Raw genomic sequence first — 14,740 nt, 5'->3', positions numbered from 1 at the left:
ACAAAATAAATTCCAGATGGATTAAGTGAATATAAATAAAAATATAAAAAGTTTGTGTTGTTTTAGGATTTCCTAAGTAGAAGATCAATGGAAAATTAACAGGACATTATCAATATATTTTACTGCTCAGAGATTAAAACTACTTCACATCATAAACAATGTAAGAATAGCGGTAGCAGAGTAGCGCAGCGGAAGCGTGCTCGGCCAATAAACAATATAAGAATAGAAAAAAGGTTAGAATTTCAGGGGTTAATAGTGTTAGTACATGACTGACTCACATAAATAAAGAAAACAATACTACACCAATAGAAAAGGGGACACAGAGCATGAACAGACAATTCATGCATAGGGGAGAAAAGAGGGAAAAGTAATTACTAGGGTGCCACAAATACAATGGCACAGAATCTCCTAGCGAAACAAAACAGCATATGCAATGGCACAAAAATGTGTGAGACACCATAAGGTTCTTAAGAAACACCAAGTATGAGAGGGGCAGGATATAGGGCTATGAGGGTGGACAGGGGTTAGATCATGCAGGTGAAGATGAGATTCACCATCTCAGGGAAAGGCAACAATGAGGTAAGATCCAAGAAGGAAGACAGAGAGCAATATAAGAAAAAAAATGTTAGAATATGTTTTGTCTAATTTTACTTTAGAGAGAGAGAGAGAGAGAAAGGAAGAGAGAAAGAGAGGAAGGGAGAGAGAGATAAACACCAATTTGTTGCTCCACCCACTTACGCATTCATTTGGCTGATTCTTGTATGTGCCCTGGCCAGTGATCGAACCCCCAACTCCGGCGCATTGGGATGACGCAGCAACCAACTGAGCAAGGGCCTAGGTTATATTTAACATCTCATCTCAAATTCTTGACATATAAAGTTGCAATCTGTCAATTTTTAGGAGTAAAAGAAAGTATCTCCAAGATTATCATAAAGGTAGATCTTCTATTTTGGGGGACTATACCCTATGTTAATCCCTCAAGAATGAACATTTAATTACTTTGCTATTGATAATAATGGATTTCTAACAGGTCAGTTACTTTTTCTCATAGTGAGTTGGTTTTTATCAATGTAGTCTATGGTCACACAAGGGAAAAAAAAAAAAAAGTTAGGTGCTGATAAAGATCAAACAAGAAACTTTTTTCTAATTATAATCAGGTTATAGTTAGCTGAGTTAATTTAATACTGCAATTACTGCCACAGTTTTTTTCATTACTAATTTTGTAATAATAATTGAATACTCTATCAGCTGGTTAGAAAGAACTTAAGAAATTAAACCATCATAGTTTAAATCTATTTTTTAAAGCTATCATAATTGATAGCACAGAACTTACATCAGTTATGTTGGCAAAAAAACAGATATAAACATGCATTTGGCTACAACGCTCTACCACAAAAAAATATACAAAAATGTTCTACAAGAAATGTTAAAATTTTATTCTACAGAACTTTGGTGGCAAATAGTTTCATTTAATTTCATAAAGAAGGATAACTGAAAACTATACATCTTGCTTAAAAATCATATTTTATCTTATAAAATAAATTTTTCCTTATTCCTACAATAGGCTCATAAATGGACAGCTCATGTTTAGTAAATCGCATATGTATTTAAAACTTAGTGATATCTGATAAAATAATTTGAAATTAATGAATAAAGATGATAAATGCTTATAACTTCTACCAGTTAAGTGAATTCTTCTTTGGGTGGAAGGTAGTAAAATATTCACTAGAAAGCCAGTTGATTATTACAAAGACAGTCTCACAGGCCAATCAATGCGACTGGACTAACAGCTACAGCCGCGGTCTGGGGAATTTCAATTAGCAGTTAAGTTTTCCCAGTGCTTGCTCCCACTGGCACAGAATTAATAAAACATGTTTACATATTGCCTTCAGCAAATCAGAAAAGTACTGCCAGTGCAATCTGAACTATAACTATATATTCATAATACCTTCCTAAATGAGAAATTCTCACTTATTTGTCATCTACTTCTCAAGTTTAACTAACTTTAGAAAAGATCTCAGTAAAAACCACCTAAAATCTCATGGCAATGTACTTTTGATTTCATCCTTTATCAAAGTTATGCATGAGGACAAAAATGTAGTTTTTAGGAGGCATTCTCCCAAGGCCTTATGTCACCCACTCCCAAAAATATATAATTAAAATTATTTTGAAAGTGCTTGCATCCACAGTTTTGCACCAACTAGAGTGAAGCTACAAATATACTAGTCTTAACTTCATGTCATAAAGATTTCAAAGCAGATATAAGAAAATGGAAATGAAGTAATTTATTCTCTATTTGCCTCTAAAGAAATTAAACTTGTTCCCTCTGTAGAATAGCGTAATATAAAATGGAAATTTTGATGTACTAGAAAAGAGAGGATAGGAGGGAGAGGTTTGGGTGTAGGGGGAGAGCCTGCTGTAAAGGGATAACTGGGGCTTATTAGATACAATCTTCTAGCAAAGATGTGGACAACTCTTGGGACAGATGTGTAACAATTACACCTTTAGTCAACTGAAGTTAAGAGTCTTTGTATCTTAACAGCAGTACCTTTGAGGATACCAAATCATTCTCTGAAAAGTCACTTCACAGAGCAACTTCTTCAATCTCTCCCTAAATGTTTCTGAAAATTACAGTAGGTAAAAATGTATTCTTAGATCTAGAATATTAAGAAAAAAAGTAAGAAAGCATATGCTTTCAAATAATAGTTCCAGAATAGAAAATGAGAAATCAGTTTGGGATTTATTTTGGCGAATGTTTAAGTGCTAGGTCATAACATATTATCAAAGAGATTGCTTGAGCTAATCCCGGCTCCAAAAACTAAAACTGTTTATATAGAATGTAATCCTTTTCTCAAGGTAGAAGGCTGAAGGGACAGAAGGTGTGAGATACATTCTATTTTGGTATATAAATAGTTCTATGTCAAGAAGTCAATGTTTCTTAAGCAATTCTGATACAACTGTTGTAGATCTAAATTCCTCCACTCCTTAGCCACAGATGTCTAAAAGAAACTTGTAGTCAAGGTCCATTGCTTGAAATACACACATGTTTATTTGTAATTAAAATAATTTGCCTTGAGAATATTATGCTAAGCAAGTCAGAAAAGGCAAAGAATCATATGATTTCACTCATATGTGGTATATAAAACTGAAACTCATAGACACAGACAACAGTCTGATGGTCACCAAAGGGAGTGGGGTGGGGAGCAAGGGTAGTAAAGGGTAAAGGGGGCCAAATATATGGTGATGGAAGGTTATTTGACTTTGGGCAGTGGGAACACAATGCAATATATAGATCATGTGTCATGGAAATGTACACTTGAAACCTATATGATCCTATTAACAACCAATGTTGCCCCAATAAATTTAATTTTTAAAAAATAAAATAAAATAGAAGAAATTATAATCTGACACCATGAATCACCATACTTAGCTTGGATTGCTTTTAATCAGGTGATAACCTGAAAGAGAAATAAAATACTGTCCCAGTTAACCCACTGTTATTTCAAGTTTCTTTGTTGTAACACCTCAATCAATATCCTATTACATGTTCCTTTCTTTTAGAAACATTCCTAAGTAATTCAGTTCTATATTGTGTTAACATTTATTTCAAAATAAAGCATATTCCATTTAACAAACAAACAAAAAAAGAACAATTTGCCTTAACTTTTGTGGATATAGAATATATGTACAGTCTTTTTTGAAAGAGAGAAAGGCCTACTGCTGGAATTCTGGAACTAAATGTATTCTAAATAGTCAATGGTTAATAATGAAAGACCTTAACCACCATTCCCCCCCAAAACAAAAGCAATCCAGCCTCCTTTATTTAAGTTTAAATAAGATTTTAGGTATGAAAAACTTGAAAAAAGTAGAAGACTAATGTTATACCTTATCTAAAGGACACTTACCCTATTTTTTAAAATAAAAACCATAATGGTAAAGGCAGAAGGAAACTAAAAGGGCTCCAAACAATCAAAAGTATTACCAAAGTTTATTCAATTTAATAATTTACTCAAAAAGAGGGGGAAAAAAAAGTCTATTAGGCTACATCTATTTTACACAGAATTCTATCAGGATTAGTTAAAAATTCACATACACATATACAGGGTAGGGCAAAAGTACTCAAAACACAGAGTTTATTCTTGTATTAGTATTTATTAATCATTGTATTATTTTCCATACAAACTATTATAAACCTACTTTTGCCCCACCCAGGATATAGCAGCACCACCACCATAACAGATTAGAAGAGGAAGATGAGGAGGATATTCCTTTAGAGAGATTCAGTAAAAATCAGCAATAATTGAACACTAAATGGAAAAAGAAATGAACTATTTTTTTAAAAATGTCAGGTAAGACTCAGCTGATGAGGAAAGGCAAAGATTAGGAGCTACTGGGAGAGGAGTAGAAAACCTACTACAACCCTCTCCAACCCTCTACTGACACAGACGAAAGCCTTCAACCACTGAGGAAAGGTAGGACACCCACTCTTACCCAACCTAACACACTGATGCAAAGCAGAGATCAGGAGAGGGGCAAGAAACTGTCCTATGCTCAAGAACCCTGATCCCCACCAAAACAAGACAGAACTCACTTGTGGGGTTGGGAGAGGAATAGCAAACCCATCTGCACCCTGATGTAGGAGACAAATGTTGTTTGCCTCTGGGAAAGAGACAGGAACACTGAGAAAGCATCACCCTGAGGCTCCAGCACACAGGACGTCCTAAGACTAAAGCTCAAACAGCAACACTAAAAAAGCCCTTGCTCCCACAAAACTTATTCCAAGTAAAAAGCAAGAGCAGTCTACCTCTGGGGAGGGGCATCAAAAGAAAAAACCCCTGTAGCTAACTAAGGCTTGCAGAGCCTGCTGAAAGCTGAGAGTGGAACAAGAAGACAGAAAATCCCTCCAGCACTCCAGGCCTCATATTAAGCAAAAAGTGACAACAGACCACAATTGAGAGAATCTGAAGCCTATGATACACTGATGGTAACTAGAGCAACCATGAAACCCAAAATGAAATCAAACTAGATAATACTCAACTCCCTACACTAATGGCCTGACAGAAAAAAGGGCATAAATATTATTTACCTCAGTCTCTATTGTTCTGTTACACAAAATATCCAATATGCAAGCAATAAGTACAATAAACACAAGAAAGCAGGAAAAACAAATCTATCATCAAGACATAAAATAGTCAACAAATGTTGGAAGTATCAAAGAGGCACTTTAAGTAACATAATATGGCGGGCATGGCTCAGTTGGTTGGAGCATGGCCAGCCCACCGAAGGGTGATGGGTTCCATTCCAGTCAGGCCACATACCCAGGTTGCATGCCGGGTCCTGGTCGGAGCATGTGCAGGAGGCAACTGATCAATGTTTCTCTCTCTCTCCCTCTCCTTTCCTCTCTCTCTAAAATCAATTAACAAATAACATAATAAGTTAAAGGATCTAGTGAAAAGAATAGATAACGTGTAAACACATGGGGAATTTCAGCAAAGAAATGGAAATCACAAAAAGGAGCGAAATGGAAATGCTAGATACAAAAACTGCAGTAACAGAAAGAATTCCTTTGATGGACTTATCAGCAGAAGGACACAAGAAGAAGTGAAGTTGAGGATAGGACAAGAGGAATTATCCAAACTTCTGAAACACAAATTTAAGAAAAAATTTTAAAAAACAAAATAAAACATCCAAGAACTGTAAAACAATATCAGAAGGTCAAACATATGTGAACTCAGGATCTCAGAATAAAAAGAGAGAAAAATGGAGCAGAAGAAATCTGTGAAGAGATAATGGTTGAGATATTACAAAATAAAAATATTGAATTATAGATTCAAGAAGTTCAGAGAAACTATATCTTTATATATAATGCACAATCCTTATAGAAAATATATAGTAAATCTTGCTTTTTAAAGTCTAATCTGGCAATCTCAGCCTATTTTTTGGAGTATTTAGACCCTGTGCTATCCAATATGGTAGCCACAAGCCATATGTGTTTACTTAAATCAAATTGAATAGAATTTTAAATTCAATTCTTCAATTTCACATTCAAGTGCTCAGTAGAAACACGTAACTGAGCTACTATCTTCAACAGCACTGGCACAGAATACTTCCATCACTTCAGAAAGTTTTATTGGATGGTGTTTGTTCAGAACATTTACACTTAATGTAATTACTGATATATAATATTAAATCTACTATTGTACTATGATATTTGTTTCCTAATTGTCCCATTTATTTTTTGCCCCCTTCTTTTCCTGCATTGCCATTTCCATGATCTTTCAAGTGTAATTCTGATTACAAAATTATTGTAAAATCAGCCTGTAACAGAAGAGTACTATTTTAAATACTTCACTGACACAAAAGTAAAGATTTTAAGAAAATTTATTTTAGAGATACAGAATTCTGCCTCTTCACTACCAAGTAAGAGATAAGAAATCAGTATCACTTATAACTTTTTAAATCAGACAATCCTATGTTGTCTGTCTCCTCAAGCTTCAATTTTAGCATTTACACCAATTATTTGATAAATCTGTTACCTCAAACTCATATGGGGATTTTAGATTTTGTTTCACATTCCCTAGGACATTAAGAGCACACAGAACTAAAACAAAATCATAAGATCTACCAAATAGCAAGTAAATTATCTTTCATTTTAATAGTAACTTGACCTTGCAGCTTCCATATGCAAAATACTATGTATCATCTTCAAGACTCTGGTTTTGGTTTTGAAGACGCATATAGATTTTGTCTATTTCATCTATCTTGTTTTTGCTGTTAGGATCTTTTTTTAATTACTTGGTTTCACAATACCAATTATTTTCTTTTCACATTATATTTTACATTATTTTATTTTGATAGAAAACAACCAATTCTGGATCATCTTTTCATTCAATAATCTATGTTGAAACACCACAACAAAATAAGATTTGCTCCATCCAACAAAGTCTGTGTCTGTACTTTTCAAGTATACAAATACCTACCTGCACCCCTGAAAAAGACTGTGATCATCTCCCTCATTCACAAAAACCACAATCCCACATTCATTTTCAAAATGGATGCATATAACTTTTGAGCCACTGGCCAGCCCTACAACATACCTTTTCACAAAATATATTTTGTGGCTCATTTTTCATAAATACAGTTTCATTGTATACAGCAGCAGTGAGTAAATCTACTCTTTTTCATGGCAAGGAGCTCAACTCTCATATTTTTACTGGCTTACTACTGACTAAATTAAGCCCCTTTTTCTAAAAAATATACAGTAAGTGGAAAATGAACAGCTACTTCAGTATGGCTGCCAAGGACAGCCTTAAAAAGAAACTAATACAATACAATCTCAAAAAAAACCCAACAAAACCATTAAAAAAATGTATTAACCTATACTAAGCACCATTCTTTTTCATAAAAGAGTATAAAATTCTGTAAACTCAAAATCTAATAATATTAAAGTGTCAGTTAAAAACGGTAAAAACAAAGCCCTAAACATCAGCTCCTCAATGAGAAGTTCTTTTGGGCACTTACCCAAGTCTTCCTAGCATTTCAAACTCAGGAACTTGTGGTCCACATGTCTCTACTTGGAGTGGTTGGTATTCATACAGAGCTTCTTCAAGCTTTTGAATAGGTGCTAATGAAATATGTTGACTCTGTTAGAAAAATGAAGGAAAGCAATACCTTTTAATATTACTTTCATATTACTACTTACTTGAATCATTTTTTAAAATGGACTAAACTCCTTACATTAAAAATAGTATGCATTATGTCTGCTATTCCATGGGTACGATTCATTATATTACTGAAACCCACATTACATAATTAACGCACAGTCACTGACGTGATTTACAGGAGGAAAACCAAATTCATCATTAAATTCAAATTTAGCCTTAGAATATAGCTGTTCAATGTCATTGGTAGAACTCAGCAAATATATAAGCATAGTCCATCCTTACCTTTTCCTATTTTTATTATAGAACTTTGACAGTTTTGGTGATCAGTGTTTTGTTGAAAGCCCTAATTAAGCAAGGACACTAATGAAATTATTCTCTGTAAAGTTTTGCCACATAAATGTTTAAGTCTTTACAATAGAATCAAACTTACCACATGTGTGTATATGATGTCTACTTACGCACACACACAGCTAAAATGAGAAAATTTTATGCTAAAAATTAACTTGAATGAAACATCCAGCTATTTTTCTGAAAGGAAAGAACTATTAGATAATTAAAAGGACAATATTTAATCATAAATATACAAAATAAAATACCATTCACCACTTAGTATCATTACATTCAGATTTACATAATTATCATACATCTGAGCATCGAATTCCAATTTTTAAAATTCCTAGTTTTTTAATGTAGTCCATGTTTCTGATTCTAACTCTAGTTCTGTAATTTTTCTTGGCATAGTTCTCATCAACTTCTCTATTTCCAAATTTTTTAATAAAAACTAGTTATTATAGGTATTACTTCCACTATTTTCTAGTTTATAATTTATTTTTATCATTACCTCCCCTGTACTTCTTTACTTTTCCCCCTAAATTATTAAGTTGGACACATAGTACATTTATCTTATTTTGGTTTGCTTTTTAAAAAAAGTAAAAACCATGACTTAAAGGTGATAAAGTGCAATTGAGGCTATGAGGAAGGACGATTGAAGATGTCTGCATCTGACTCCTGGTTTTTCTCAACAAGTTTAATCCCATGTAGCATCATCCTACCTAGTTTACTGACATATCAATATCTTCTTGGACTCGGTGACCTCAAAAGTCCTTCACCAAACACAGGCAAAGGACTTGAATAGACATTTCTCCAAAGATATGCAAATGGACAATAAGCATATGAAAAGATACTTAACATCACAAGTCATTAGGGAAATGCACATCAAACCCACAATGATATACCACTTAACACTCAAGGCTACTTAGGAAGACTATTATCCTCCCCCAAAATAAATAATAAAATAACAACAAAAACCACAGTAAATAACAAGTGCTGGCAAGCATGTGGAGAAATTGAAACTCTTGTGCATTGCTGGTAGGAATGTAAAATGGTGTAGAAACTATGAAAAACAGGATGGTGCCATCAGGCCTGGCTCAGCGTTGAGCACTGACCTATGATCCAAAAGATCGTGGTTGGATTCCCAGTCAGGGCCATGCTGGGGTTGCAGGCTCCATCCCCAGCAGGGGGCATGCAGGAGGCAGCAATGACTCATCATTGAGGTTTCTGTCTCTCTCTCCCTCTCCTTTCCTCTCTCTGAAATCAATAAAGATATATTTTTAAAAAACACAAAACAATAGTGGTAGTTGTTTTCATAAACTGGTCCTCTCACATTTTAAATTTATCAATTCCTATAGAATGTGTCACACTGCTAAAAGCAATTAGAAATCAGAATACTTCACTGCTCTTAGAGCATTAAACCAATACAATTCTAGTGATTGTTTCCAAAGAAAATATCTACATTTAGACCTTTTAGAAAATCAGTTAAGTTATTCCTGAAATACTGTTTCTAGGTTGGTAAATGTCCTAACAATTTAAACATGTATGTGCACGTATGTGCATGTGTTTTCTATTTGTGCATACATATTTTTTGTGTGTATGTGTGTACTCACAAAATATTTTAATGAGATAGAGAATACTTTAAAAATATACCTGGTACTGCCTTCAAGATGCTCAATTTAAGAAAATTTGGGGGTAATTTAGTTGTTTTGTATTTATTTTAGGAGTTAGCAAAACAATTTTTATACTATGCTGTTTGGTCACTTTAGGGGGATATTGGCCTGTTATCACTGCAACAGCTGCCTGGTGACAACTTCCTAGTAGCACATGATTTCATGGTAAGCTCAATATATTTTCCCCCACAGAAATGGCTATCTCTAATTTCTTTCAAAATTTATAATAAACGACATAATGCAAATGAGGGACAAGATTCTGTATGGTAGGAGGTACCTACTATAAATTTGTGCTGGCACCTTCTCTAAACTAAAATGAACTGAGGTAATACAATTTTCTAAGCTTCTTCATCTTCATCTTTAATAGGGGTTGCAGGGGGCAGAGTGAACTGGGGATTTGAACTAGTGTTCTTCCAGGTCTAACCTGCTATGATTGCATGACCACCAGGTGGAAATAAGCCACTACCTCATATTGTATCATAAAAAAATACAAAGAATTTTCCCAAAATATAATGTACAATAATTTGATTCTATATATACTAGGGAAATAGTCAGTGGAAAAAAACAAACAAGCACTAACTCCCACATTCCCAACTCTCTACTAGAATCATCAGACTACATTCATTCCCTATTTGAATGCATGTTTTGGAATAAGCAGAACATAAAACTTTTTTAAAAAATTGTTATGGGTGTGCAACCTCCAAGGATCATGCTGCACCTTTCCCTTCCCTCTCTTCTTCCCTCTCAGGCATGTATCTCCTAAACTCTAAGGGACCCATGAGACTTGCAACAATGGGAAGCGGCTAACCCCCTGAGCCTGTCCCCAAGGCCCCCCTTTCTCTGACTTTCCAGTGAGGCAAAGCAGCCCCACCTAGGCTCTCTCCTGGTGTTTCTTCTATCCTAAGCCCTTCCTTGTTTCATTGTCCCCACCTTTAACAAACATACTCTTAGAAAAAGAAAAATTACTATGGCTAGCTTTTTGCTGACTTATTCCCACAAGTCAGCCTTTATGAGCATTTCTTGTCTTTTAAAATACGGTGCCTAACAGATTGCCAATTCTTCCCAAAAACTGTGCTTCTCAAAGAAAACAGGCTTTTCCAGAATTCATATTCAACCCTTTCAAGAGGTTTCATCCTGAATACACTGATAGAACTATATTTTTCTGGCTCTTCAGTAATGATCAGTTCCATTCAAATATGTAAGATATGCTTTAAAACATCAAAGAATAATTTATATAAACCATTTAGCTGGGCTTAAGCTTCTTGTTAAATAAATTAAAAGTCAAATAGCCCTAAAAGAGTTATATTCTCACTTGCCTAAGCCAAGTCTCTGAAACTATTTCTATCAATTGGCCCTGGAAATTTCATCAAAATCTGTTCACTACACTAAAATTACTTTAAGGTTTTGTTAAATAAATTTATTTGCAATCCCCTCTCAGCAACACATACCATTTAGTCTTCATTTTATCACATAAAAAATTAATAATACTTCTTAACATCAACTATATTTTGAAATTCTTATTGTTACACCAATAAAAACTATTCCTTGAGAAAGAACTCCAAAAATAAGATGTAACACGTTTAGAAACTTAAAATGTTGGGGAGAAATAAGGAAATAATATCTATTTTAAAAAAGATTAACATCATTAAAGCATCTCAAATATAATTACAACCTAACCCTGAATGTTCAAACAAAGATTTCTATAAATTCCTTTGTATTAGGGTAGTATTATTACAGTTCATGTGGAAACTAAATGCAACAATATATTTGTGGACACAAGCAACTCATTTTCAAAAAGCCCAGCATCTCAAACTATAGGTGAACATGAAATAAAAAGAAATAGCATTTTCTCCTTCTGCTTCACCTGTTGTGAATATTATTGCATTCAAAAAAATTTATCTCCCCAAAAGTGCAAAAATAAAGGCAGAAAAGGAATTAAGCTAGTCATCTCTGTCTCAGATAATTCTGCACTTAAAACATTCCAAAGAGATCCAAATGTTACCTAGAAGGGTCCTAAGTGACGTGACTGACTCAAATCCAACATAGCTGTAACAGTAAAGTTGCATCTTGCCCAATGATTAGGTTCTGAAGTTAGAATAAGGCAAAAACTGGTCAATATAACCCCTCAAAAATCCCTCAAATGGTCCATAAAGTACACTGTACACTGGTCTGTGCATATTGTAATATCTTTATATAAATCCGACTCAGGTTTCCCTCTAGCATTGGAATAGGTTACTGTGCTGTGGAAACCAGATAAAGTAGTTGGCTTGCTTTTGGTAACCATGTTATTTCAAAAACACTTTTTACTGGGGGAAAAGAATAATTTTTTTGCTATTTTTCTCCCTAGTTTAGAGTTTTTTCAACTTTAGTTAAATGTACATATGAGTCTGCTGAACATGACAGGTATTTGAATGTTCATTCAATTGAGTTCTTGGAAAAAAATGATACTTGAGGTGGGCTATGAAGATTGAACGGGGCTGAAATAGAGGGGAGAGGGGGAAAGAGCGTTTGTAGTAAAGGGAATTTCAATACCAAGAATAGCTTCATTATAGTAGTGAAAATAAGAGCCTGAATATCAATGCTAGAAGAAAGAATGAGAGTTAAGGAAGTAGAAACACTGAGTGAACTTGATTACTGTTTTCATCAAATTATAAGGTAAAATGAAAATAGGGAGATGGCAGTAGGTTAAGAAAAGGTAGAGTCCAAAGAAGAGATTTTATTTTGTTTGTTTTTGTTGTTCTAGGTTTTATTTTTCCCTGAGCACTGATAAATGAGGCAGTGTTGAAAATAAGTATTATTTTAACATTCTTTCTCTGATGCTTGTCTTGCTACTGAACCACCATTTGCTGCCAAGAGGACAGAGTGTCCAGCAAATCTTGTCTGATTCTATAAAAAGATCAGAAACGAAAAACATCAAGGAGTCTATTTGGTGACACAAAACCTGTCTCCTTAAAAAAGTCTACATTAATTTTAAGAACAGTATTTGCCAAAATTTTTAAAACAACTTTTCAGGCATATAGCATTTTAGCATTTTTATTTTTAGTAATTACAAAAATAGCTTCCAAGAAAGAATTCTTATCTTGGCACTTTATGTGAACCTTTCGATAATCAACAGTAATGACAACTTATACTAAAGTCTAAATTTCTGAATATGATAAAATATAAAAATTACTTTATATAAAGTTCTCTAAAAGAATTACTATTATTATATACATAAAACAAAAAATAGCACATCATAAGATTAGTAATCTTCTAAAGCAAAAATATTTTTCAGTGAAAAGGCAGCAGAAGGCTTATTTATGCAACAATAGAAAAAATAATTCAAGAGACCATATTTTATTTATACAGTGCTCTTATTTAGACCTGAACTCTGCCTACTACAGTGCCTAGGAATGTTTGTTTCATGAATGAACAAACATTTTGTAAGGATACAACAATATCCCACTCTCTCCAACCCCCTACTCCAGGCCATCCCCCCAAAAACCTACAAAAAAATCTGGTTCTATTTGAGGTCATTTAACTACAGACTGGGTCATTCCTGTGTCATTTCCATTGTAGAAAATAAGTAAACAGCTAAGCCAAGCTGTAGCTGACTTCACCCTTCTTCTGTCCTAACAGGACACAACATATATTATAAATACCCGAAGCATCCCCATCTGCCTTCCACAAACAAATGTCACCACCACCACCACTGCCATCACAAAACCACCACGCATTAAATCTGGGCTGTAAATGCAAAACAGAATAGAATATTTAGGATTCCCTGACTCCCTTTCACTTGCAATTTCCCATAAATTATCACGCACATATGGAACGTCATTACTAGCAGTGGAATTCTATGAAAAGGACACAGATATTTATTGAATATCTACTATATGTCATGCTAGGCTCTATACATACATTAGAGGTAATTATAATTTTGTCTGTTTCATAGGAAAAGAAAGTGAAGTTTCCACAGCCTAGTAATCTCCCCAGGTTTTAAACCCTATATTGCCGGAATGCACCAAGCACTTTTCTATTATAGGACTACAGTATGAAAATTCATTTATCTAAACATTTCATGGATACTAGGCACTGTGAAGATATGATAGAAAGGATATACCACAAGAACTGATTCTATTTTCAAGCACTTAACAATATATATTTATACTTTTTAAACAAATTAGAAAGTATTTATTTTTAAAATATTAGTATACGAGTGGTGTTTAAATCAGTATGTGCTACTTCAATAAAACATAACAATTTTTTTAGAAAATACTCAATTTGACTTTTCCATAATACATTTAGATTGATACAAATTTCACCTGTACTGAGATACGTGCTTCATCATTTTTAATTTTTTTAATCCTCACACAAGGATATGTTTGTTGTTTTTTAAAAATTTTTATTGATTTTAGGGGGAGGGGAGGGGAGGGGAGGGGAGGGGAGGGGAGGGGAGGGGAGGGGAGGGGAGGGGAGGGGAGGGGAGGGGAGGGGAGGGGAGGGGAGGGGAGGGGAGGGGAGGGGAGGGGAGGGGAGGGGAGGGGAGGGGAGGGGAGGGGAGGGGAGGGAGATATCTTGCCTACCGTCCACTCCCGGACTGGGAATCCACAACCTAGGTATATGCCCTGACTAGGAATAGAACCCACAACCTTTTTTCGTGTATGGGATGAAACTCTAACCAACTGAGCATGGCTAGGGCTGTGCTTCATCATTTTTAGATGCTCTCTTAGAAATTCAGGCTTCTTTTAATAACAAAGATATTATCTTCCTCAAGTAATATACAAATTGAGGGTTCATCTATGAATCTATGTAAATTAATACATTTTAAAATATGAACCCGAAAGACTATTTCAATAAGAATCATTCCTAGCAATGTAGAAGTAAACTACCTTCCTAGAAAGTTGACTATAATGACCAATCCTTTAAATTACATTTTACTGTACTTTAACAGATTATTTTTCAAAATTGACAGATATGTTTATGATATGAATTACAAAAGCAATGCAGAGAAATCACTTGGTAAATTTTTCATCTGGGAACATGATGTGTTTACTGAGCATAAATTATGGTTCCACAAACACAGAAGTGCAC

General features: G+C 34.3%; 1 protein-coding gene across 1 annotated transcript in view; it reads right to left on the bottom strand.

Annotated features, from left to right (window-relative positions):
• The window catches only part of MNAT1 (MNAT1 component of CDK activating kinase), a 146,813-nt gene that overhangs the window by 51,361 nt on the left and 80,712 nt on the right, over positions 1-14,740 (bottom strand). Inside the window, exon 7 of the mRNA XM_081116021.1 lies at positions 7,522-7,643. Within this exon, the coding sequence (XP_080972147.1) occupies positions 7,522-7,643 (122 nt within the window). The remainder of the gene's footprint in view (positions 1-7,521; positions 7,644-14,740) is intronic.

Source organism: Miniopterus schreibersii (assembly GCF_964146895.1).
Source record: "Miniopterus schreibersii genome assembly, chromosome: 1".
Taxonomy (NCBI): Eukaryota; Metazoa; Chordata; class Mammalia; order Chiroptera; family Miniopteridae; genus Miniopterus; species Miniopterus schreibersii.
This window is presented reverse-complemented; position numbering and strand designations above follow the sequence as displayed.